The sequence below is a fragment of the Cotesia typhae genome, unplaced genomic scaffold (assembly GCF_013202065.1).
Source record: "Cotesia typhae breed Kobodo isofemale line unplaced genomic scaffold, CoteBio_Ctyphae contig_123, whole genome shotgun sequence".
NCBI lineage: Eukaryota > Metazoa > Arthropoda > Insecta > Hymenoptera > Braconidae > Cotesia > Cotesia typhae.
Genome location: NW_027423715.1, coordinates 3,305,854 through 3,327,837, shown reverse-complemented (window position 1 = coordinate 3,327,837; position 21,984 = coordinate 3,305,854). Strand labels below are relative to the sequence as shown.

Here is a 21,984-nt window from a genome sequence, read left to right as displayed (position 1 = left end):
CTGTCAAGAGGAGGGGAAGGTCGCGTAGATTTTGGCGGCAATCCTCGGTCACGCCTCTACTGGCAGCGAGGTTCAACTAAGCGCTCGAAGCGCCACCACCGGTCAGAAGATAAAATGCATTTGACAAGATTTTTACTCAAACGCCATCTGATAGTTGTATCCAATAACTGAATAACTGTCATGATGATTCAAAATAAACGTTAATTAACTAAATGCGCAGTATTATAACCGGTAAGTATTTTTATTAATTAAATATACTTTACTTTTATTATTATTATAGTTTTAATTTTTTTTTTTTTGTTATTGATTTTAATATTTTCTTAAATTAAAATAAAAAAAGATTCTATGCTAAAAATCACATAAGCTTTACATTGCCTGTTATGAGAGCCTTCCCCTTCTTGCACTCTTTGGTCTATAGTGTTACTGCAGCACTGGTCTATACTGGCTGGTCCGGTGTTGTTTGGTTTTAGTTAATTTAGCGCGTCTTTTTATTTTATTATTTTGATTAAAATTATAATTTCATTAATTTCATTACAAACCAGTGTTATTTTTTGTTAAAGTTTCATGTTAAAAAAAAAAGTTTATTTTGTTTTTGTTATTACTAACTCTTTTTGTTCCCGTCAGTTACTTAACTCGTCAAGAGGTTAATGTAACGAATTTTAGATTAAGATCTACATTTATTTACCGGATACAACTATCATTAGCTCAATAATTATCAGTTGATGGTGGCTTTTGGAGCAAACAACGATTAAAAAATTATTGGGTGAGTTTATTAATTAATAATTTTATTTATTTCAAATTTTTTGATTCTGCTGTTTCCCGGCAATTCAAAATGGTTGATATGTTTTATTTACAGTGACACTAAAAATAACACATGCCGGGAAATTATTTTATTCTTAAAAAAAATTATTATAATAATTAAATAATTTATTTATTACCCATCAGTGAAATAGTGATAAATATTTTTATTTTTAAATATATAAAAATAAAAATTAATTTAATTTTTCAGAAGTTCGAGATGGATCGTTCCGCGAAGGAAGCAGGATTAAACCTGATTTTAAATGACTTGAACGGTTTCCATCAAACATTGTTAGCTAGCTTGGCAACAATAGAACAATTACGCAAAGATCATGTAAACTTTATTCGAGATTTGGGCACTCAAATCGGTAACAAGAGACAGGGACTCCTTCCCAAGACACCGAAGCGCAAACGCTACAACACGATTCCGGAGAACGAAGAAGTTTTGCCCGAAGAAAATGACACCGACGAGACACCAGCGAAGATCAATGACGAGGAACCAGACAAGGAGGAAGAAGAAGAAGAAGAAGAAGTAATTGTTCCTAGGTCGCGACGCGGTGCTTCCGTCAAGGCTAATGAAAAAATCAAGAAACAGCAATCGATAACGCTCAATGCCAAACTACGCAGACCGTCTCACGATGAAGACGCCATGGAATTAGTAGTAGTGGTAAATATTACTTTTATTTATTTATTTATTTATCTGGTAAAAAATTAAAAAATTTTTGAAATTAGGCAGCCGAGTAGTTTTATATAAATATGAAATAAATATTTTAATTAATAATTTTATAATTATAAATTTATGTTTTATTAGAATAAACCTCGAGCGACCCGGGGCAAGCGAGTGAAACAGTCTGTTAGTGGATCTGACGAAGAAGAGTTCAAGAGACCATCGAAGCAATCAAAACTCGAGAAAACGAAATCCAAAATAATGGATAAAGTAGTGATCAAAGTCGAGCGAATATCTTCAATAATGGAGCCGAACGAAGAGGATAATAACAAAAATGAAAATGATATTGTAATGATGAGTCCTCCGCACGAAACTCGATCCACAAAAATGCCAACACCTATAATACCAGAGCCGGCAGCTGATAAAAGTGTCGGCGAACAAGACAACACTCTTATCACAGAAGCCTCAATGTATGAAGATGCTATTAGTAGCAAAATGCTGCCAATGAATTCGACGATGAATCCCAATAGCACCATGACCATCGACAGAAAAATGATGAACGTAACAGTGGTGTTGGATAAAATGAATCAAACGGTTACTTTGAGTAAAAATTCACTGCCATCAACTTCCGGTGAAATAGGACCAACAGTACGGCTATCAAAAAATGAATTGCGTAAGAAAACTTCGTCGTTAAAATCTAATATCGTTCATTCAGAGATTGATGAGCTTATTACTGACGATGAGTCTTCGCCAGAACGCGTAAAAGCTGTCAATTCATCCAAGTCAGCGACTAAAAAATTCAGAAAAATGAAAGCTGCTGTAGTAAGTGAAACCGAAGACTCCGATGATGAAGTGTTAGCTACTCCTGTTAAGACAAACCCTAAAACAAAGGATTTGAGGTACAAACAGAACGCACTGTTCAGTCCTTATGTTAAGCAGTCTGTAAAGAATAAAGTGGAGGCTTTTGAACAAGTAGCGCGGAGTCCTACCAAAGAACCAACAACTGGAAGAGTTACGAGAACTAAAACACGAGCTATGGCGAACGCTGCTGACACTGCAGCCAGTGAAGCTGCCAAAACTCCGAACCCAAAAGCTGCTCTTGCTCGCAAGTCATTGGCTAAAGCCAAAAAAATTGCCATCGCTAAGCAGAAGCGCGATGATGACAATGAAAAGGAGAACGCGCTGCTAAATTCTGCTCAAAAGTCGCGACTGCCAGTTGCTAAGTCTGACAAGCTGGCGCAAAAGCAACAATTGAGAACGACTCCAGTTAGCAAAGCGAGATTGCACATGCCAATGTCGGTGAATCGGTTAGCTCATACTCCGGTCAATGCTCACGTCTTACCAGCTTCTACCAGAGCAGCGACTACTTCTAAAACAAGTCACATGAGTCACGCGTCGTCAGTCGATTCGATGAGTCACTCGAAACCGCTGAGTAAATCAAGCTCCATCGACAGCTTGGTTGACAAAAAGCAACGAGACGAAGATGCTAGGATGAAGAAAGAAGAGGCGCTGAGACAGCAAACTGAAGAGAAAAGACGCAAGCGGGAGGAGAAAGAGTTGAAGAATAAAAAGGCGCGGGAGGCTCAGGAAAAATTGGAGCAGGAAAAGCGACTCAGGCTGGAGAAGGAAAAAGAAATGAAAGCGAAACAGGCTTTGATTATGCAGGAAAAATTGCGCGAAGAAGCGGAAAAGAAACGGCTTGCTCAGCTCCAACGCGCGCAGGAAAAAGAAGAAAAAAAGCGGCAAGAAGAGCAGTTGCGTTTGCAAAGGATGCAGGAGATTGAAGAAACTGAAAGGAAACTCGCTGAACAGAGGCGACGAGAAGAGGAGAATGAACGGCGCAAGAAGGCCGAGCTCAGAGCTCAGCAAGCTGTTGCTGCTGAAAATGCTAAATTGAAGCAGCAGTATCAGGCTAAAGTTAAAGCTATGCAGATGGAGAAAAATCAGGCCCCCACGTCTTATAAAATTGACAGTGATCCAGATGATGATGAATCGGACAACGAGTCTAATCCTAAACATCCTATACCATACTGGGCGCAAGGTAAGTGTCCATTTCGGCTGCTGAATGGCCTTTTTTTTTTTTTTTTTTTTTTATAGCTATTTATTAATTAACATTTTTTACAGCCGGAGTTCGTAATGTTCAATTGGAACTGCAACAGTTCATTCCGATAAATAATGTTTTGAAATTCTTTGGAGCTAAAAAATGCACGCCAGATTTGTCAGAGCTTTTTGTGGGAGTTAAGAAGGATCGTATGAAGAGGACCTCGAGTGCTGTTTGGAAATCGCCGCCTCGATTTTCCATGATGGAAGATGAATAGTTGTATCATTAGTTTTATTCGTTGCTTTAAATATATATTGTTTATTATTATTTATTTGCATAGGAAAAAGAATTATAGAACGAACAAAATTTTTTTTTTGTATAAGTTTTATTTTGTTCTGGTAATTATTTTATCAGGAACATTCCGATTAGATGGGGAACGGATAGAACTGATTAAAGGTTTTTTTTTTAGATAAGTAAACTACTTTAATGTATTCTAAATTGACCTGTATATGAAGCCAGATTATCGAAAAATTTAATTAATCAAAGTGCATGGACTTTTTTTAAAATAGATTGAACTTAACATTGAATTAATTTTTAAGATATAATTAGCAAAATAATATTATTTTAAAAAAGTATTCTTATGATTAATGATTTAAGGTTAAAGAGAAATTAATTATGATTTTTTTTTATACGCTGTAATAAATGACTTTTTTTAATTATATTCTTGTGATTTTATTCATTTAAAATTAGCTGACGTTTTTAATTTTTTTTTAATAATTAAATTAGAACAAAAAAATTTTTTATAGGTGAAATTTTTTCTTTTATTTTTTTAAAAATATTTTTTCAATAAAAAAAAAATTTTTTTAATTTTTAAATGTCAGCTAAATTAATTTTCATTAACTTTATTGTCATTAAAATATTTTATAATTTTCCGTAGAATTATTTTATCATTTTCTTGTAATTAAAATGTTTTTTTAAAATAATATAATTTATAATTTATCAAAAGGTAATTCTGATGTTAAATAAATATTTGAATTTATTTAACAATCAAGTATATAAATATAAATATTTAATAACACATATTAAACATTTGTCAAAGTGATTAAAAAAAATATTATTTTTAACGTCAAACTTATCAGTTATAAACAAGTCTAGTCAAATTAGTGACTTGTTTAAAAAATAAAATAATTATTGAATCTATTTTTTATTAAAAAATTGTAATAATTTTTTAATTGACAATTTTATAGTTAAAAATAAATTTAATATATTTTGACTAAACATAAAACACACAGTAATTTTCTACTTTAACTATGTGGAGTATCAAAGATGCTCAGTAAATGTTGGAGATTTTTTTACCAGCGTAGACGCGCAATATAAAAGGAGGCGTGAATTGCTATTTTGTGAATCATTTTGTTAATCACGCTTTTGTTATCATCTTCGACGTGTGAGTATAAATACAATCGTTGCACTTTATTTTCTTTTTATTATTCACATATTTTTTTATTTTTATTTTACTTATTACTCCTTATATATATATATATTTATATAACAAACTTGCCGTTAAAACGCCATTTCATTCTTAACCACAAAAGGACGTTTGCGTCCACTGAGAGCGTCTTAAAAAAATATTTAAAGTTGATATTTAATAAAAATAAATAAATAAATGTTTTATTTTTAATTATTATTAATTTTACAAGTGTTTTATCGTAAGTAAAAATTTTAATTATTGTTAATTTTTTATCAATTATTGTCAGTAAACTGAAGTAAGCTGACAACTGTCAATTTTTTATTATTTTTACAAATCAATTAAAATTAAAAAAATACTTCAAAAATTTCCATTAATAATTTTTTTATTAAAATTTATTTTATATTAATATAACTGCTGTAAAATTATTTAAAAAATTCTGCCAGTTAACTTCAGTGTCTTATTGTTGTTGTTATTGTCATTGTCATTGTTACTAAAGTTTAAATTCCAAATAAAATGACAAAGAAAAGTGAAGAATATTTATCTTGTAATTTATGTAAATAAATTTGTTTACAATAATTAAACTGTCAAAAAATCAACCCATTTTTATGGATCATTGAACTCATACATTAATTGGGAATAATTATCATACTAAACGCAAGCGTTACAATAGACAACTATTGAACAGGTCAATGTGCTATCACCTCTTATCGCACTTAGTTATTAATAATTGTACTTAAAGTAGAATAATGATAATTTTTATTTATTTATTTTTTTTTTTTTTTTTCAGGAAACAAAATGAATTATTTAAGGATATTTGTTATCCTATTTATTGGTAAGTTTTTACAATTTATAAATTATACTTAAATTAACAGCTGACAAATTTTTATTTTTTTTTTTTTAATAAATTATAGCAAAAAAAATTTATTTAAAGAAATCTGTCATTAGAAACTCTAAAAAATTACAATTTGAATTTTTTTAAATAATTCCTTTTACATGTAAAATTTTTTTACACTTTTTAGGAATCTCGTGTGTAAATGCTTTCATAAAAAACCCAAAATTCTCCACGAAGCACTTGAAATCTCCACTTAAAACAAAATATCTAACATCTCCAGCATTTAGTAATCAATATGTAACCAAAGGAACTTTATATATTCCCTATGCTGAAATAAAGGAGCCGTTTTACGCCTGGTATGACGGCAAGCTAGGATCAAGTCGTATAGACTATTACGGAGGTAATAATTAAATTTATTATTAAATTTTTTTACTGACTTGGAAATAAAAAATTTTAATTTGTTTTTAGGAATGGTGAAAACATTCCAGCTTAGCGGTGATGGAAGTCACGGATCGAGTATCAAAATAGCTCCGATAACTACTGAACAAGAATTGAATAAAGAGTCATGTTTCAAAATTTACGGAGACGATCAAATGACTATCCAGCCGCAGACAATTCTTCCAGATACGAGTGGCATGCAGGTACCTGTTCAAATTTTATCAAGAGTTCTTTGATAATTTTTTTAGTAGTTGGAAATTCTGTAATATTGCTGTAAATATTTTTTGATGGCCTTGATAAAATTAATTTATGTTTTTAGTGCATCGGGGAAGAAGTAATTGATGGAGTTCCTTGTGAAAAATGGCGCCTTGTAGAGAAATTTGGTGAAAAAACTAATAAATATACTCTTTGGATTAGATACAAGGTAATTAGTTTTATTCGGAAATTTTTTCTATTGACAATTAATTTTTTTATTTTTTTAATTAACAATTTTAACGTCAAACTAAGACTCAATAAAAATGTCAAAAAATTAATAAATAAATTTTTTTGTAATTAGAAATCGATTGATAATGGAGTAAAACAAGCTATCCCAGTAAGATACGAGATGAAAGGATTTAATTCACTTTTAGGATCTCATTATGATCATTATTATTTAGATTATGATTGGTATTCATATGAAACTCCAGACGCAAATGTTTTCCACGTTGCCAGCAGTAAGTTAAATTTTTATTAAAATATCAATAATCTAATTAAAAAAAAAAAATTATTTTTAACAATAGACACGTTGTATAAAATTCACACTAAAATTATCGACAAGATTACGCAACTTTAATGCGCAGTGATAATTTATTTTTAGCAATTTATATTTATCAACTACGATTGTTTTTTATTTTTTATTCTTTTAAAAAACAATTTTCACTTCGAAGGAATTAAAAATTATCCGTAAAATTTAATATTTTTATTTTTAGATAGAAAATTTTTTTTATTAATTAATTTTATTTTTAAAATTAAAAAAATTATTTTTTCAGACATGTCATGCACTAGTTTCCCAGGTCCAGGTGATAGACATCTGTATACATTCAATCCTATGCGTGAATTTATTTCTATTGATCACCGTCACGTAGACACCGAGTTTGAAATTTTTAAAAGAAAACACAACAAACAGTACGACGGTATAAGAGAGCATGGTAACCGAAAGGAAATATTCCGTCAAAATTTGAGGTAAAATAAATTGTAATAATAATTTTAATATAAAAAAAATTACATAATTATAATTTAATATAATCAGATACATCCACTCAATAAACCGAAAGAATCAAGGCTTCCAATTGGCAGTGAATCACTTGGCTGATCGCAACGACATCGAGTTGAAATATTTACGAGGAAAGCGATTCACTCCAATTTCTTACAACGGTGGACTACCTTTCCCATATGACGTAGAAAAAGAGTCTGCTGCGCTCCCAGAAAATCACGACTGGAGACTCTACGGCGCCGTGACACCCGTGAAAGATCAATCAGTTTGCGGATCTTGCTGGAGTTTTGGTACAACAGGCGCAGTCGAGGGTGCTTACTTTATGAAGTACAAAAATCTGGTAAGATTGTCTCAACAAGCGCTGATAGATTGCTCTTGGGGCTACGGTAACAATGGCTGTGACGGCGGTGAAGACTTCCGATCATACGAGTGGATCATGAAGCACGGTGGACTCCCTACTGAAGATGAGTACGGCGGCTACATTGGCCAAGACGGCTACTGTCATATTAATAATGTTACATTGACTGCTAAGATGGCAGGTTTTGTCAATGTTACTTCTGGGGATCCTAAAGCGTTGAAGATCGCTCTTTATAAAAATGGTCCAGTGTCTATTGCCATTGATGCTTCACAAAAAGCTTTCTCTTTCTATTCTAATGGAGTTTTTTATGACGCTCATTGCAGTAAGTTAAAATAATTTTTTTTTAACATAAGCCAGCAACCTTGCACTGTACTTTCTTAAATATTGACATTTTTAAAAAAATAAGCTTATCCCGATGTTACACTCGTCGAGAGCTTTCATTTGAATACCCACATGCATTTTTTATATATTTTTCATATATACATATATATAATATATATAAATATATAAAATATATGAAAAATTGATATGGGTACTCAAATGAAAGGTCTTGATAAGTATAACACCGGGATGAACTTAAATCTTTAAAAATGTCAATAATTCACAAGATACAAGATCATTTCTTAATTATGTATCTTGCAATGATACAAAATTTTTCTTATTCTTTTAATAATACCCATGATTATTTTTTTTACAGAAAATTCAGTAGACGGCTTAGATCACGCTGTTCTAGCAGTTGGCTGGGGATCAATGAACGGCGAAGATTACTGGCTCGTTAAAAATTCATGGTCTAATTACTGGGGTAATGATGGTTACATTCTAATGGCTCAAAAAGATAACAATTGTGGCGTTTTAACAGCACCAACTTATGTCATAGCCGCGTAAAAAAGAAGCACCGGAATAATCTGTGATTCTACTTACGAATTTAAATTAAAAAAAAAAAAAAAAAATATGAAAATTATTAAAAATAAAAGTTAATCGTTTATATATAATAGATTATATAACAATAATAAGGAGCTGCTGACCTTAACACACTCATTAAAGTAAGATCATTATTTTTTTATTAGAACAGTTATGTTTAGATTATATTGTATCATTACTATTATTATAAACTATACATCCTGTTTATAAGATATTAAAATAATTCAATTTAACTTTATCAAATTATAATATTAAATTTGAGAAATAAATTTTTTTAATGTTTTAAATTTATTTTTGATTTATTTATTTTTTTTTTTTTTTTTTTTTTTTTTTTTTTGTCGTAATTAGTTTTTATTCTTGTACCATATGCGTTTATATATATTTTTTATTATTATTATTATTACCAACTATTTTTTTTTGTATAGTTAAAAATAATCGTTGAATTTTATTTTAAATAAAAAAAAAAAATTATGACAAATAGTCGCATTTAAAAAAATTTTTAAATAATTTTAGTACATAGATTTTTAAAAATTAAACTTTAAAATTTATAAGATACCTTCATTAAATATTAAGTTTGATATGCTAATAATCAGGTATATAAAAAAACTAATAATATTTAAAGATTTAATAGCATTAAAAAAAATTCGTTGCACTTTTATCATACTTTCGTCCACCTTTAAGTACATTTAAAATAATTTTTCACCATCATAATATTAATATTAATAAAATTTATAATCTTTATACATATAGAAGCTCGTTAATATCTCAATTGACAGTAATATTTTTCTTAAAATACAATAGAATTAATTTTACAGATAAATTAATTAATCCTTTAAATATTTTTTTAAATTTACTCTATAGCTTCTTTTATTTAATCACTCGTGGACCCTGAATTTAAATCGATCATTAAATAAATTTAATTATTGGCCATGTTTTTTTTTAATTTAGTCACATAAAACGATCGACTTTATTAATTTATCTACTTAAAATAATATAATTAAGTTTTATGATAATTATTAATAATAATAATAATAATAATAATAATAATAACCATAAGCAGGATTTTTGCCTTAATTTTAAAATAATAATTAATTTAAAATTTTTGATATTACGGCGAAAATATTGGTGGTATAAAAATTTTTCTTAAACAAGTTTTTAAAAATTAAATTTTATAAAAAAAATGTCTTGTAATTTTTTTTTTTAGGACCAATATTTTTGCCGCAATATCAAAATTTTAAACCATTAATTTTTAAAAGGCAAAAATCTTGGTCTTAATAATAATAACTAATTAGGAATGACGAAAAGTTGAGATGTAGCGAAGATATATCTTCGCTTTAAATATTTTTATAAAAAAAAAAAATTAAAGAAAGCCCATTTCAAGGGCATTGTAGAGCGCTTGAGTATCCGAGTGACTATTTATCCTCCAAAAGGGAAAATTGTGCGCTCGAGCAGCAGTTTCTTCATCAGAGCCATCGCCAATGACTACATAGGTGCATCTCCTTCCAAATTTAGCTACAACTCGTCCGAAGCAACTCTCTTTACCAATTTTAGTCGCTGAATAAATATTCTCAATAGGAAAAAGCCCTCCTAGACCAAACAGAAGCACTTTGGACAGCGCAGGAACGAGTTGTGTGGTGGTTACAAGTATGTTAACACAGTGACTGCGCTTGCTGATGAGACTGAGACACTTGACAGCAGATGTGAGCCAGTTGTCAGTGAGTAGCTCAATTTCCGATCTCAATTGCAGCCAGGACTCCCGTTTAGCTCCCAGTAAACCGCCTACGTTGTTCCTGCAATTGCTGTAGGTTTCCTTTATTTTTCTGTAACGAAAGGCCAGCTTTCGCATCCAGTCTACACCACCACGGACTCCGGAGGCCAAACAAATTCCATTGTTTGCAGACGTACATTGGAACCCATCCGCTGCGAAGTTGTACGAGGATAAATCTTGACCATTGTCATCTGATGAAACGTCATCAATGTGCACTTGATCGCAATCCTAAAAATTATTTTAATTTTAATATTTATTTTTAGATACATTTAAAAAATTAAAATTTATTTAGCAGATATTTTATTGTTTTAAAAATTTTTTTTACATATAAATTATGAAAAATAAAAATTGACTTTTAGAAATTTAATAAAATTGAAAATTCAATTCTTTAAATTAAATTTTTTGGAACTAATTTATTTGTTAAGAATTTCAAGTGACTGCTAACTTTAATATCTAGTGTTTATAAAAGCTAAATGAGTAAAAATAAAAAAAAACCTCAACGTCATTGAAGAAGAAATGTGTGTCTGCCAAATTGAATATCATTTCTTCCATCCTGTACGCCAGCTGAGCCAACAACGCCGGGTCCTTGCCATGCTTGGTCGCAAACTGTCCAGTAAGCAAAGAATGGAACACAACTATGGTTTCATCAAGGTCCCAGATGAATATCCGATCCGTGCCACCTTCAGTAGTATCAGCGGATCCAATACTGTTTCCGCTTCCGCTTTGACGTCTTCCGCGCTTGCAGGGCTTCGCTGATGCGCCTGAAATAAATTTTCATCCCTTCGTCGGATCAGTCTCTCGTCCCACTATGCTAAACTTACTTGTTCTATCCATCTTTTTCTTATTTTTACCTTCTATAGTGTCGCGGGTCGTTAAATCATTGGCGTCGTGGCCAGATGAATCCAGGGTGAGACTACTCGCTTTGTTTGAATCTTTTTGACAAATTAAATTAATTTATTAATAATTTTTTATATTTAATTTATTAATTTTTATTTTCCCAAATTTAGATAATTTTTTTTAACAAGAAAATTACTGTAAGAAAAATATATATTTCTTCAGCAAAAAAATAAAATTTTTAACAAATTAATTTAATATTAAATTGCTCAATAATTTATCATTATTATTATTACCTGTAAAATTAAGATTTCCGATATTAAATGACGAGGATGTCGAATGATACCCCGGCATCGGATAGTACCCGGAATATTGAAGCGGCATCCGATCATTTCCATAGAGACAGGTGCTACTGTACGCGCTGTAGTCTAATTTCTGGGAGGCTGAAGAAATATTTTGACCCACTGGAGAAAATGTTGAACTACTGCTGTTGTATCCAGGATACGAGCCGTACTGGGCCATCGGGCTTGGAGTTGTGTATGAACTTAAATACGAGCTTTGAAGGCCCGGTGAATTTTTTGTTACTGATCCATATGAAGGAGAATTATATAAACTGTAAAAATAAATTTTAAACTTTAGTAAGTAATTATCATTCACTATAATTAAATTAAAAATTAAATTACCTGTTGTAATACTGATTAGCTCCATAAAGAGTACTGTAGTCAGACTTTTCCATAGAATCAGGATACTCCTGTTCTTTATCGTCTATATTTTCATCAACGTACAATTCACTGCCCGGTACATTTTCATTTTCTGGACAGTCTTGTACTTCATTTTTTACTTCAGTTTCTATAAAAAAAAAAAATTGTATTAAATATTATTTTAAAACATTCAATAAAATTTTTTTATAAAAAATAATATTTAAAGATAATTAAGTTAGCCGACATTTAAAATTTTTTTGTCATGCATTAAATTAGAGCTTAAAATTTTTTTCAACATTAAAATAATTAAATAATTAAAATATTAAGTGTAAATAAATATAAAAACCATTATTAACACGAGGGTGTTGAAGCGTACTTTCCGTCGAGGACGAAACATTTCCAGTATTGTCTAAAACCCCTGCCGGTTTAGTTGGGTCATTGTCCTCGGTTAACATATCCAACCTGTAAAATAATCATACACATATATTATTTAATAATAAAAAAAAAATATTTACATGTCCACATATATGAGAAGACATATAATATCTTCTGGATAGAAAACACTTAAAAAAATAATATTCTATTTCAAAATCCTCTCGAGTTCTAAATAATCTGCACTAGCTGTCTTATTCCAGATTGCAAACTGCGAAGACTAGTGTAAGAATAAAATGTACTAGAATGAAACATATAATATTAAACAACAACGTACCAAGAAGTAAAGGTAATTTGAGTAACTGAAAACCGGATCCTCAGTCCTTAGGAACGTGTACAATATTCAAGTAGAAGCTTAAACTTTAGTTTTAGCTTTTACCTTCATTTTATTTTATTTAATTAATAAGTAAGTATACTTCACGTAAAAAGAAATAGTGAAATTAAAATTAGCAAGCATCTGACGATTTTTTTTATTAAAAAAATTTTTAGTGAACAAATGACAGAATAATAATAAAAATTTTACTATTTTTCTTCTTTCAGAGTTAAACTTTAGTTTTAATTATTTTACCTTTATTTTATTCGATTTAATTAATAAATATATTTTTACGTAAGAAGAAATAATAAAAATAAAATTAGACGATTTTTAAGATTTTTCTTATTAAAAAAAAATTAGAAAAACTTTAAGTGCAATTTAAATTATTAAATTAAATTAAAAAATTAAAATTATTAGTGTCATGAAGAAATAATAAAATAATAATAAGTCTTATTATTTATATTTTTATGATCTTCTCTTCTCTTCTTCTTCTTCTTCTTTCAGAGTTAAGCGCAGAAGAATTAAAAAATTGACGCCATTATTTGGGAGCATAAATGGGAGCCAAAAAGTAGAGATCTATAATTATGATATTGATATAATCATACATATCCTTGATTGTATGGCCAATTGCAAAAGGATATGATGATCTCGGAGACGGGTAGGCGGCACCAGGACTCTCGGGGCGGTAACTGGAAATTCAATGGGACGCCCTTTGCCAACTAAACTCACGCTATGCTATTCTTGATGGTTTATGTTAGCAAGCGGAGTTACTGTCCATAACGCGTCTGATACTGCGCTCCGCCCTTCAGAATGAAATTAAAGTTGGTAAGTAAAAATAAAAACAATGGAGAAGAAACATAAAAGCCATCTTGCACTTAGCTCGCCTGAAAGTTCCAGGATACTCTAGGTTACGCTCAGCTCTAGACTTCTAGAGTGTACTTCGGCTAAGTGTAATGATATTGATACTCTTGATGACTTGCGTAAGAATCCTATTCCATGTCTATCCGTTCTATTCGATTGGACTTTATTGTGGGAATAGAGTGCAACTTTGAACGTGGAATTGATGGAAACACCGGCTCGAATATCACCATCACCGCAATATGTTTTTTTGATATTACGTGTTTGTGTAAAGTTATCTGTATGGAAATATACGAGTTTTCAATTTCAAATTTAAATAAATATCTTTTTTTTTTATTTTAATTGCAACACTAGATTTTTTTAAATTCAGTTTTTTAATTGTTTTTTTAATTAATTAAATTAGAATTGAAAATATTTTTTTAAATTGCACTTACAATTTTTTTCAAATAAAAATTTCTTTTTAACAAAATAAAAATCCTAAAAATTTTTATAAGTCGGCTTACTTAATTTTCATTAATTTTTAAGGTTTTAGTTGCATAAAATATTAATAAATTTATGAAAAAAAAATTTAATCATAATTATTAATTTTATTGAAATTGAAGAAATAAATTTCTAGAAGATTAAATATCTTCTAAATTAATTTTCATCATTTTTAATATAAAAAAATAAATAAATAAATAAATAAATAAATAAAAAAAAAAAATAAAAGACATTTTTATAATTAATATTAAATTTAAAAAAAATTTTTTAGTTTCTTTTTATAAAAAATTTGACATTCAGAATTATAATTCTGATAAATTCTTCAATGGAACGCTTTTAAATAAAAAATATTAAATATAAAATAATTTTTCCACCATAATCAAAGCTCCCAAGTAAATATTAATGATACATAAATTATATAACATAAAGAATGGGTAATAAGAGGTAATATGAGTCATCATTACTGTCGTTATTATGTCTCTCTAAACAAGCAACGTGTTATCGCGAGCAAGTTGCTTCGCTTGCAATACGAGCGATCACGTAAGTGACGGAGAATGTGAGCATTAAAAATTCCAGGTTTTATTCTACCCCCAGAAATTGGTAATTAGTAATTGATAATTAATAATATAATACATCTAAAAAATTAAAGGAGTTTAAAACTTGGAAATTTCTTCATTTCTTCTCAGTATTAATAGAAAAAAATTAGTGGAATAAAATTTTAGATTAAATGACCTTAAAAATAATTCTAATTAAATCTAATAAAAAATAAAATTTCATACAAATTAATTAGAGCAAGGTAAATATAAATAAGAAATAAAAAAGTCTTGATAAATAAAACTTTTAAGCTTTGACCCGGTCTCGCTTCAATTCCAATTAAAATACATGATTGTTTAACGAGCCAAATTAGATATACGCCTAATAAAAAGGTAGAGCGGATGGACTATTTTGCATAAAATATCCTATTTGTCAAACATATCTTCGCTAATTCTATGCGTTCTATTTTTACAAAGAAATTTGAACAAATTGAACGTTAATTAATACAATTATCCAATTATTATATTCTTCTTTGTGAAATCTGTCGAAATTTGATAATTAGAACTGGAAAATTATCATGACGTAGTGACAGACAATGAATAGAGAATAATTAATAGTTATAAATGTTATTGTAATAGTATCGTATCGATTCAGAAGTTTGTAGTTGTGTTTGACATCGAATGTCCCAGAGACGCGCCTGTGCGAACAATGAAATTAGTTGTTTATTATTTATTATATATTATTGTTTTATAACAAGTACATTAACCAATTATACTAATTATTATTTTATTAAAAACAATATTATAATAATTATTACTCATAAAAGCTAATTGGTAAATGGATATTTGTAATACTCACTTATAATAAATCAAAAGTTCACTTTTTGTTTTTATACTTCAAGTAAATATTTATTCATAAATTAAAAAAAAATTTTTATGGGTTTTTTATGGTCGAAAATATTATTATTATTTTTTTTTTTTTTTTTTTTTTTTTTAAGTTTGATAATAAAAAAAAAAAATTTTTTCCGTTTTGAGAGCCAGATGTGAAAACTCGTGGGTCATAAAAACGGAGAAAAAAAAAACATTAAAAAAAATTTCAACAGTAATATTGTTAAAAAATAATATTTAAGTTAATTTATGAATAAAATATTAGGCAATTTTGAAGCTATCTTGATCTTGAATTTTTATGCTGATTTTTTTTTTTTTAGTGATTCACCTTTAAAATTCAAAAGATTATCTTTTCATCATAAACTTAGTTAATATATCGGCATATTAACCCGAATGGAAGTGAAGTGACAAATGGAAAAGATTTAATCGGAACTTTATAATCAAATTCCAAAAATCTAAAGATTTTTTATTTATTACCTAAAATAATTAAAAATAAAATTTCTCACCTCTTTTTAAGAAAATCACTTCCCTCTTATTTTCCACAATTCATAAAACATTTTTAACAACAAAACTTTTGTCACACGTTATCATCCCTTGGCCAAATATCACGTTTGTAAATAAAAATATTTATTACATAAAAAATAATTTTTAAAGGTGAAAAAAATATTAATTCACTGGGAATAAAATATTTGTGAGTGACAAGCAATAAAACAGCGATTATTTACAAATTATTTAACGGTGAAATAAAATCCAAATAAATACAAAGGATAAAATAACATCCGAGGAGTAGATCGAGCCGGCTCGTTGTGATGCTGCAGCCTGTGGAGTTCTGGGCATGCGAAATGTCGCTTTCCACCCCCGCCCGTTGATCACGTGGGCTTCCCTTCCCTACTGTGTCTCTCCTCTTCTTTCTGGTGTGTTATGTAGCCACATTAAATCTATATATGTTGGTATAATATAATGAAAAATAATATGTTGGAGTGAATAAGAGCAGAGCAGAGATGCTGGAACGGAGCAAATGTGAGTACGAGTGGGAGTTCTGTGAATAGAGATGGACTGGAGTAAAAAAATAAGATAAAAGGGGATGTATAGAGCTGTATGTATAAAATAATACGTACACATTAGAGCCTTCAATGCTGTTGTAGGGACTGAACAAAAATAAAGGGATTAACCCCTTATTCAAGTAATTGTCACCGGTTGTCAGCATTCATTTGGCTGAATAAAACCACTGACTACCCTTATGTCACTCTGATGTGCTTTTATTTTTATTACATACTTTTATTTTTTAGTGACAGGCGTAAATATTTTGCTGATGGATCTGAAAAATATTTTATTAATAGTATAATTAGCTTTGTTACTTAAAATTTTATTTTTTAAATATTTTTTTTTTTTTTTTTATATATATAAAAAATTCTAAAAAAAATTTTTTTTTCAATTTTTTATGGAAATTCTGAAAAAAAATTTTTTTTTTAATTTTTCATAAAAATTCTAAAACAAAAAATTTATTTTTATTAATATTAATTGTTAATATCAATGATTAATTATTATTTAATAATAAAATTTAAAACATTGAATTAAAAATTAAAAAATGCAATTTTTTAAAAATCAATTTTTAAACAAATTTTTTACGGAGTAAAATTGAAAACTGATCAATTTTTCACATCATACAAAATTATCAGTGTTTAGTCTTCAGTTAAAATAAATAAAGATAAAAATTTTAAGTATAATTTGATATCAAAACACAGTTTAATTAATTTAAGGAACTATTTCTTTTAAAAACTAAAAAAAAAAAAAATTTTTTTTAAAAATACTTTGTAGAATAAAAAACTAGTACAGTTAAGAGTCCAGATCCAGAAGGACATCTAAGTCTAGTTTAAGCAGGGCTAATCCACAGATCGGTCCAGGCATCGTTTTCTTCACGGTACATCAAACTTGGGCTATTCCACTCAAGTAAATTAAACTAAAAAGAAATGAGACCACTTTAGTAATGTAAAAAAATAAACATAAGTATATAAAAAAGAAAAAAAAAAAGGCTAAAGCACTAAAGAGCTGAAACTCTACAAATACAAACAACCTTTTAGTCCATAAACAAATCAAACAAAACGTTAATCGGCTGCGAGCTGGACATTTTAGTCTCGACAAACTTTTATTTAATAGCTTTTAAATTTAACTATGTTTTACTTTTATTGTTAATAATAATTACTATTGATTTATATGATAATAAAATTCAAAGAATTTTTATTTAAATTTTTTAAAAATCATTTTTTCAATAAAAAAAATTATTAAAATTTTTTAAAAATAACTTTCCGTAAAAAAATTGCATAATTATAAATAATTTATCCTGCAAAAAAAAAATTTTATAAAAAATGCAGAGCTCCATAATTATTATTATAGATTACTGCAGCAAATAAAAATTGAAAAGGTGTGTACCCCTAAATTGACTCACACTCGTACTTAATACATAATAATTCATCCCCTCGGACATTCATCTAACACACACGACATCTCGGTGTTCCTGGAGAGAAAGGCGTGCGTGTGTATTCAGCACATTAAATAGGTGTATTTTATCCTTATTATGTGTATATATATCACTACAAATACTCGCTCTCATCCACATCTACATATGGATGTATGTGGTACACACAGACTTAGGCAGCTGTCACCTTACACCATGGAGAAGGCATGGGGCTGGAGCGGCCATTCTCAACTTATCTCTAGGATCTTTGTAAACATGTCGTGAAATCCGAGTACCTCGCCAGTGGCGTAGACTTTAGTGGGGTGGTTCGAGAAAAAATACTAAAAAGATAAAATAATAATAAAAGTAAGAGAAATGTGGATGTAATCCCGAAGATATTGGGTGTAAATGCAGAATTTTTCAGCTGGATGTTGCTGCATAATTTTACTCCTAAAATTTTTATAATGCATCAAGAAAACTTGCAGCAGACTTAAAAATTTGATCATTTTTTTTTTTTTATATCTTAATCTTCAATAAATCCTGAAAAAAAAAAAAAAAAAAAAAAAAAAACTTTATTATAAATTTTTTTTCGACTCCGGCTCGCAGAATGGATATAGCAAGTAGCTGCCTGCTTGGTTTATATACTATGCACACACCCCACCCAATTTGTGGTATGAGATGGGTATCAGGCGTCTTGATCCTACGCCAAAATATCCCCAAAATTTTTTAAATAATTAAACACCACACTTAAGCTTCATAGTAAAAAATTATACGTAATTGCTCCAAAAAATTTATTGTGATTGTGTTTAATTATTTAAAATATTTTGTCCGGGGATATTTATTTTGGGGATATTTTATCGATGATATTTTGTCGAAAGATCAAGAATCCTGGAACCAAAAGATGGCAAATTTCCTTGGCAACTAAAATCATCCCTTAATCTTATAATTGAAGCGAATATATTTCTTCTATGAATACCATCTTCTATCATAATATAAATAATAATTAATTGCACACTTGACCGTGCATGTAATTATATAACAGAGAATTATATTACTGGGAAGATAATTAAATCTAAAACAAAAAATAAAAAATATTAATTATAATCTATCTAATAAATGTAGGATACTTGTTATAATAATAAAATGAGCTGGTGGTTTGAACGGTGGCCAAAGAAGCTAGTTCAGAGGTCGGACAGGACCAGCAAACGCGACCGCAGCATCGTGAAACATAATACACGTTGCATCGCACCAGTTTCAGGGCCTTGTTCGATCAAGCATATGAAGCAGCTCCGAGGATAGCGATGGACGAATCAGATTACATCTTGAGCCCGGTGCTTATCTTTATTCTTCACGTCATCTCACATCAATTCACTTGATTTCGCATGAATGATGTCCGTGTATGTGAAAGTCTTCATATATGTTCATTATTGAATACTTTGGGCACTCTTCTGAGAACTTGGGGACAACTTGTCGGTTAATTTAAAAAATTTTTTATTTTCTTACCGTACAATCTTAAAATTATGTCTTAATCTTTACTTTTTATTATACTTTTATTTTATTTTATTTATAGTTAAGATATTGTTGGGTTGTTTTTTTAGGTGCGGTTATTCATTATCAGTGCCGTTGGTTTGCAGGTATACCGGCGCTTGACCACTCCCGGCTACTTGAATTATTTGAGGCTGAGCTTGAATGGGTGCTGCTTGGATTATTATCGGCTGATTACTGCCACCTTGTACTTGCATTCTTATCATTTGAAGTTGCTGGGGCGTTAATTGAATCTAATAAATAAATAACTTATTTTTTAATAATTCATATTTAATAAAAAGAATAAAATTTAATTTTTTTTATAACTTACAGGTATTTGTTGAATGTCACCATTAGGAGTAACAATTTGTTGTACTATTTGAATTCCTCCACTTTGAGAGGATGGTGATTGGGCTTGTTGAAGTTGTATCACTTGTTGATTCGATTGTTGAGGAGCCTGTAATTATTATTTTTTAAAGTAAAAAAAATTTTTAATATTATTTAAAAAAAAATTTTTACTTTATTATTTTTTTTTCATACTTACTTGTTCAACAGAATTACTAATGGGCATATTAATAGTTTGTATCTGTCCAGCAGGCGGTTGTACGATTTGTATCGACTGCGCTCCATTATTCTGGACGGTCTGATTATTAGACTGCTGTTGAGCCAATTGAAAATAATAATGAACTTGATCAGAACTCATCGAAGTGCGTACGACATTATCCGACTGTGCTTTGCTTTGCTTCAACTCATCTCTGGGTACAATGTCGATCAGAAAGTCAAACTGATCGTACTTGGTGATGGCCATTGCAATGTCATTCCTCTGCAATGTACGTCTTTTATTGTCCTCCGTGTGGATCCACGCTCTCAGGGTTAATTCGTGGATAAATATTTCAGCGGCTTTTGAAAATAACATTGGAGCTTCAGCACTTATCATTTTCACGTCACCGTCTAGCTTCATTATTTTTTTTATCCTTGCCAACGGCAATGATTGTGTCTTCAGGTCATTCTGTAATTATTTTAAAACATAAATAATTATTTTTTTCATTAAAAAAAAATTATTTAAAAAAAATTGTATTTTAAATTTATTAAATTTTCTGCATGTCAGTTTTTTTGTCATGAAAATTAAGTTAGTCGACATTTAAAAATTTTTAGAATTTTTTTTTATTGAAAAAAAAAAAAAAATAATAATAAATAAATTTCACTTGTAAAAAAACTTAAAAAACTATAAGTGCAATTTTTAAAAAATATTTTTTTGTTGTTATTTAATTATTAAAAAAATATCAAAAAATTAAAAACGTCGGCTAACTTTAGTATCATTTTTTTGCTGTAATTTATTTATTAAAAAAATTATTAAATATCTTCTAAATTAATTTTAATTAAAAAAAATATAATACTGAAGTTAGCAGTCAGCTGTTAATTTTAAAAATTTTTTTAATAAATTAATTACAAAAAGTAGACAGAATAAATAATCTTACACTAGTAATTTTTTTAATTTCTTCAGCAACTTTTGGCCAAAATGTCGTCAATGCTTGCTGTGCTTCTGAGCTTCCTGGAGATGATATTTGTAAGTCTCCATTAGAGTCTCCTTCTACTTCGCTGTCTTGATTTCTATTTAAAAAAAAAAAAAAAAAAAAAAATTAATTAATATTTAATTAATGTTTAAGAAAAATATTTTTTTATTTTAAAGCAACAATAATATTAAAAGAAATTGTCAACAATTAAAAATTAAAAAAAAAAAAAAATAAAATACTTTGTTAAATCACATATGTAACAAAACAATAATAAATAACAAATCCACTGACAATATAACCTAAAAGTAAGCAAGACAAGTGTCGAACTTACGCATTGACAAAGAATAAGGACATCTTGGTTTATTTACTCGTCAACAAAAAATATTAAAATCAAAATATTATTATGGATCATTAAAAATAAAATTGATAAATGAATAAGCTTGGGCCAAATATTTGCGCCGGAAATTTCTCCAATCGCCGTCTCTCAATCACACTCAATCAGATTACAGTATAAACCTTTAAGATCTGTTTCACAATCACGTGCGTAAATTAAACTTGACGTAAATAAAAACTCAGAGTAATTTTTATGTCCCAGTTACTGAAATTATTAAAATAAATCACTAAAAAACTAAAATAAATTATCCAGTAATATTTATGGGTTTTTGCAATAACAAAATCAATTATTCTATCGTATCTTTATTTATTTATCATGAAAATCAGCCCAAGTCCCGCGTCATTCAAGATGTCGCTTATGTACAACCTTTATTTCTTTATTTCATTCATTATTTCTTTGTACAAAACCTGTAATTTAATTTAACAAATACTTAATAGGGCAAAAAAATTTCTTTTTAGTGATCAACAATTATTATACTGAAGGTAGCATGACATTTGACCATTTTTTTTATTTTA

The 21,984-nt window shown here is 28.8% G+C and overlaps 4 protein-coding genes across 13 annotated transcripts; 2 read left to right on the top strand and 2 right to left on the bottom strand.

The window, feature by feature from the left end:
* Positions 1-431: 431 nt before the first annotated feature.
* On the top strand, positions 432-4,209 carry Incenp (Inner centromere protein). Its single transcript, XM_074254402.1, has 4 exons — positions 432-763; positions 1,010-1,465; positions 1,610-3,506; positions 3,590-4,209. The coding sequence occupies exons 2-4, from the start codon at positions 1,019-1,021 to the stop codon at positions 3,781-3,783; spliced, it is 2,538 nt and encodes an 845-aa protein (XP_074110503.1). The 5' UTR covers positions 432-763; positions 1,010-1,018; the 3' UTR covers positions 3,784-4,209.
* Positions 4,210-4,843: 634 nt separating this feature from the next.
* 26-29-p (C1 family peptidase 26-29-p) lies at positions 4,844-9,062 on the top strand. 2 transcript variants are annotated; one of them, XM_074254744.1, is made up of 9 exons: positions 4,844-4,950; positions 5,762-5,806; positions 5,994-6,206; positions 6,275-6,447; positions 6,564-6,668; positions 6,801-6,957; positions 7,273-7,465; positions 7,533-8,176; positions 8,552-9,062. In XM_074254744.1, the coding sequence occupies exons 2-9, from the start codon at positions 5,770-5,772 to the stop codon at positions 8,737-8,739; spliced, it is 1,710 nt and encodes a 569-aa protein (XP_074110845.1). In that variant the 5' UTR covers positions 4,844-4,950; positions 5,762-5,769; the 3' UTR covers positions 8,740-9,062. The 2 variants fall into 2 exon arrangements, with proteins under 2 accessions (XP_074110845.1, XP_074110851.1); XM_074254750.1 differs by lacking the exon at positions 4,844-4,950 and adding an exon at positions 5,078-5,212.
* A 1,062-nt stretch (positions 9,063-10,124) lies between these two features.
* On the bottom strand, positions 10,125-19,368 carry Eya (eya transcriptional coactivator and phosphatase 2). 9 transcript variants are annotated; one of them, XM_074257117.1, is made up of 11 exons: positions 18,013-19,368; positions 17,417-17,542; positions 16,701-16,900; positions 16,089-16,621; positions 13,429-13,959; positions 12,425-12,540; positions 12,061-12,226; positions 11,674-11,990; positions 11,365-11,475; positions 11,039-11,304; positions 10,125-10,771 (listed from the first exon to the last, which is right to left on the bottom strand). In XM_074257117.1, coding segments are annotated over exons 5-11 (1,614 nt in total). In that variant the 5' UTR covers positions 13,431-13,959; positions 16,089-16,621; positions 16,701-16,900; positions 17,417-17,542; positions 18,013-19,368; the 3' UTR covers positions 10,125-10,135. The 9 variants fall into 9 exon arrangements, with proteins under 9 accessions (XP_074113218.1, XP_074113210.1, XP_074113259.1 ...); XM_074257109.1 differs by having other exon boundaries at positions 18,029-19,368; XM_074257158.1 differs by having other exon boundaries at positions 11,395-11,475; positions 18,029-19,368.
* Positions 19,369-19,511: 143 nt separating this feature from the next.
* Nf-yc (nuclear factor Y-box C) lies at positions 19,512-21,665 on the bottom strand. Its single transcript, XM_074257263.1, has 5 exons — positions 21,407-21,665; positions 21,040-21,172; positions 20,106-20,570; positions 19,893-20,018; positions 19,512-19,815 (listed from the first exon to the last, which is right to left on the bottom strand). Exons 1-5 carry the CDS (start codon positions 21,427-21,429, stop codon positions 19,642-19,644), a joined length of 921 nt encoding a protein of 306 aa, XP_074113364.1. The 5' UTR covers positions 21,430-21,665; the 3' UTR covers positions 19,512-19,641.
* Positions 21,666-21,984: the final 319 nt, after the last annotated feature.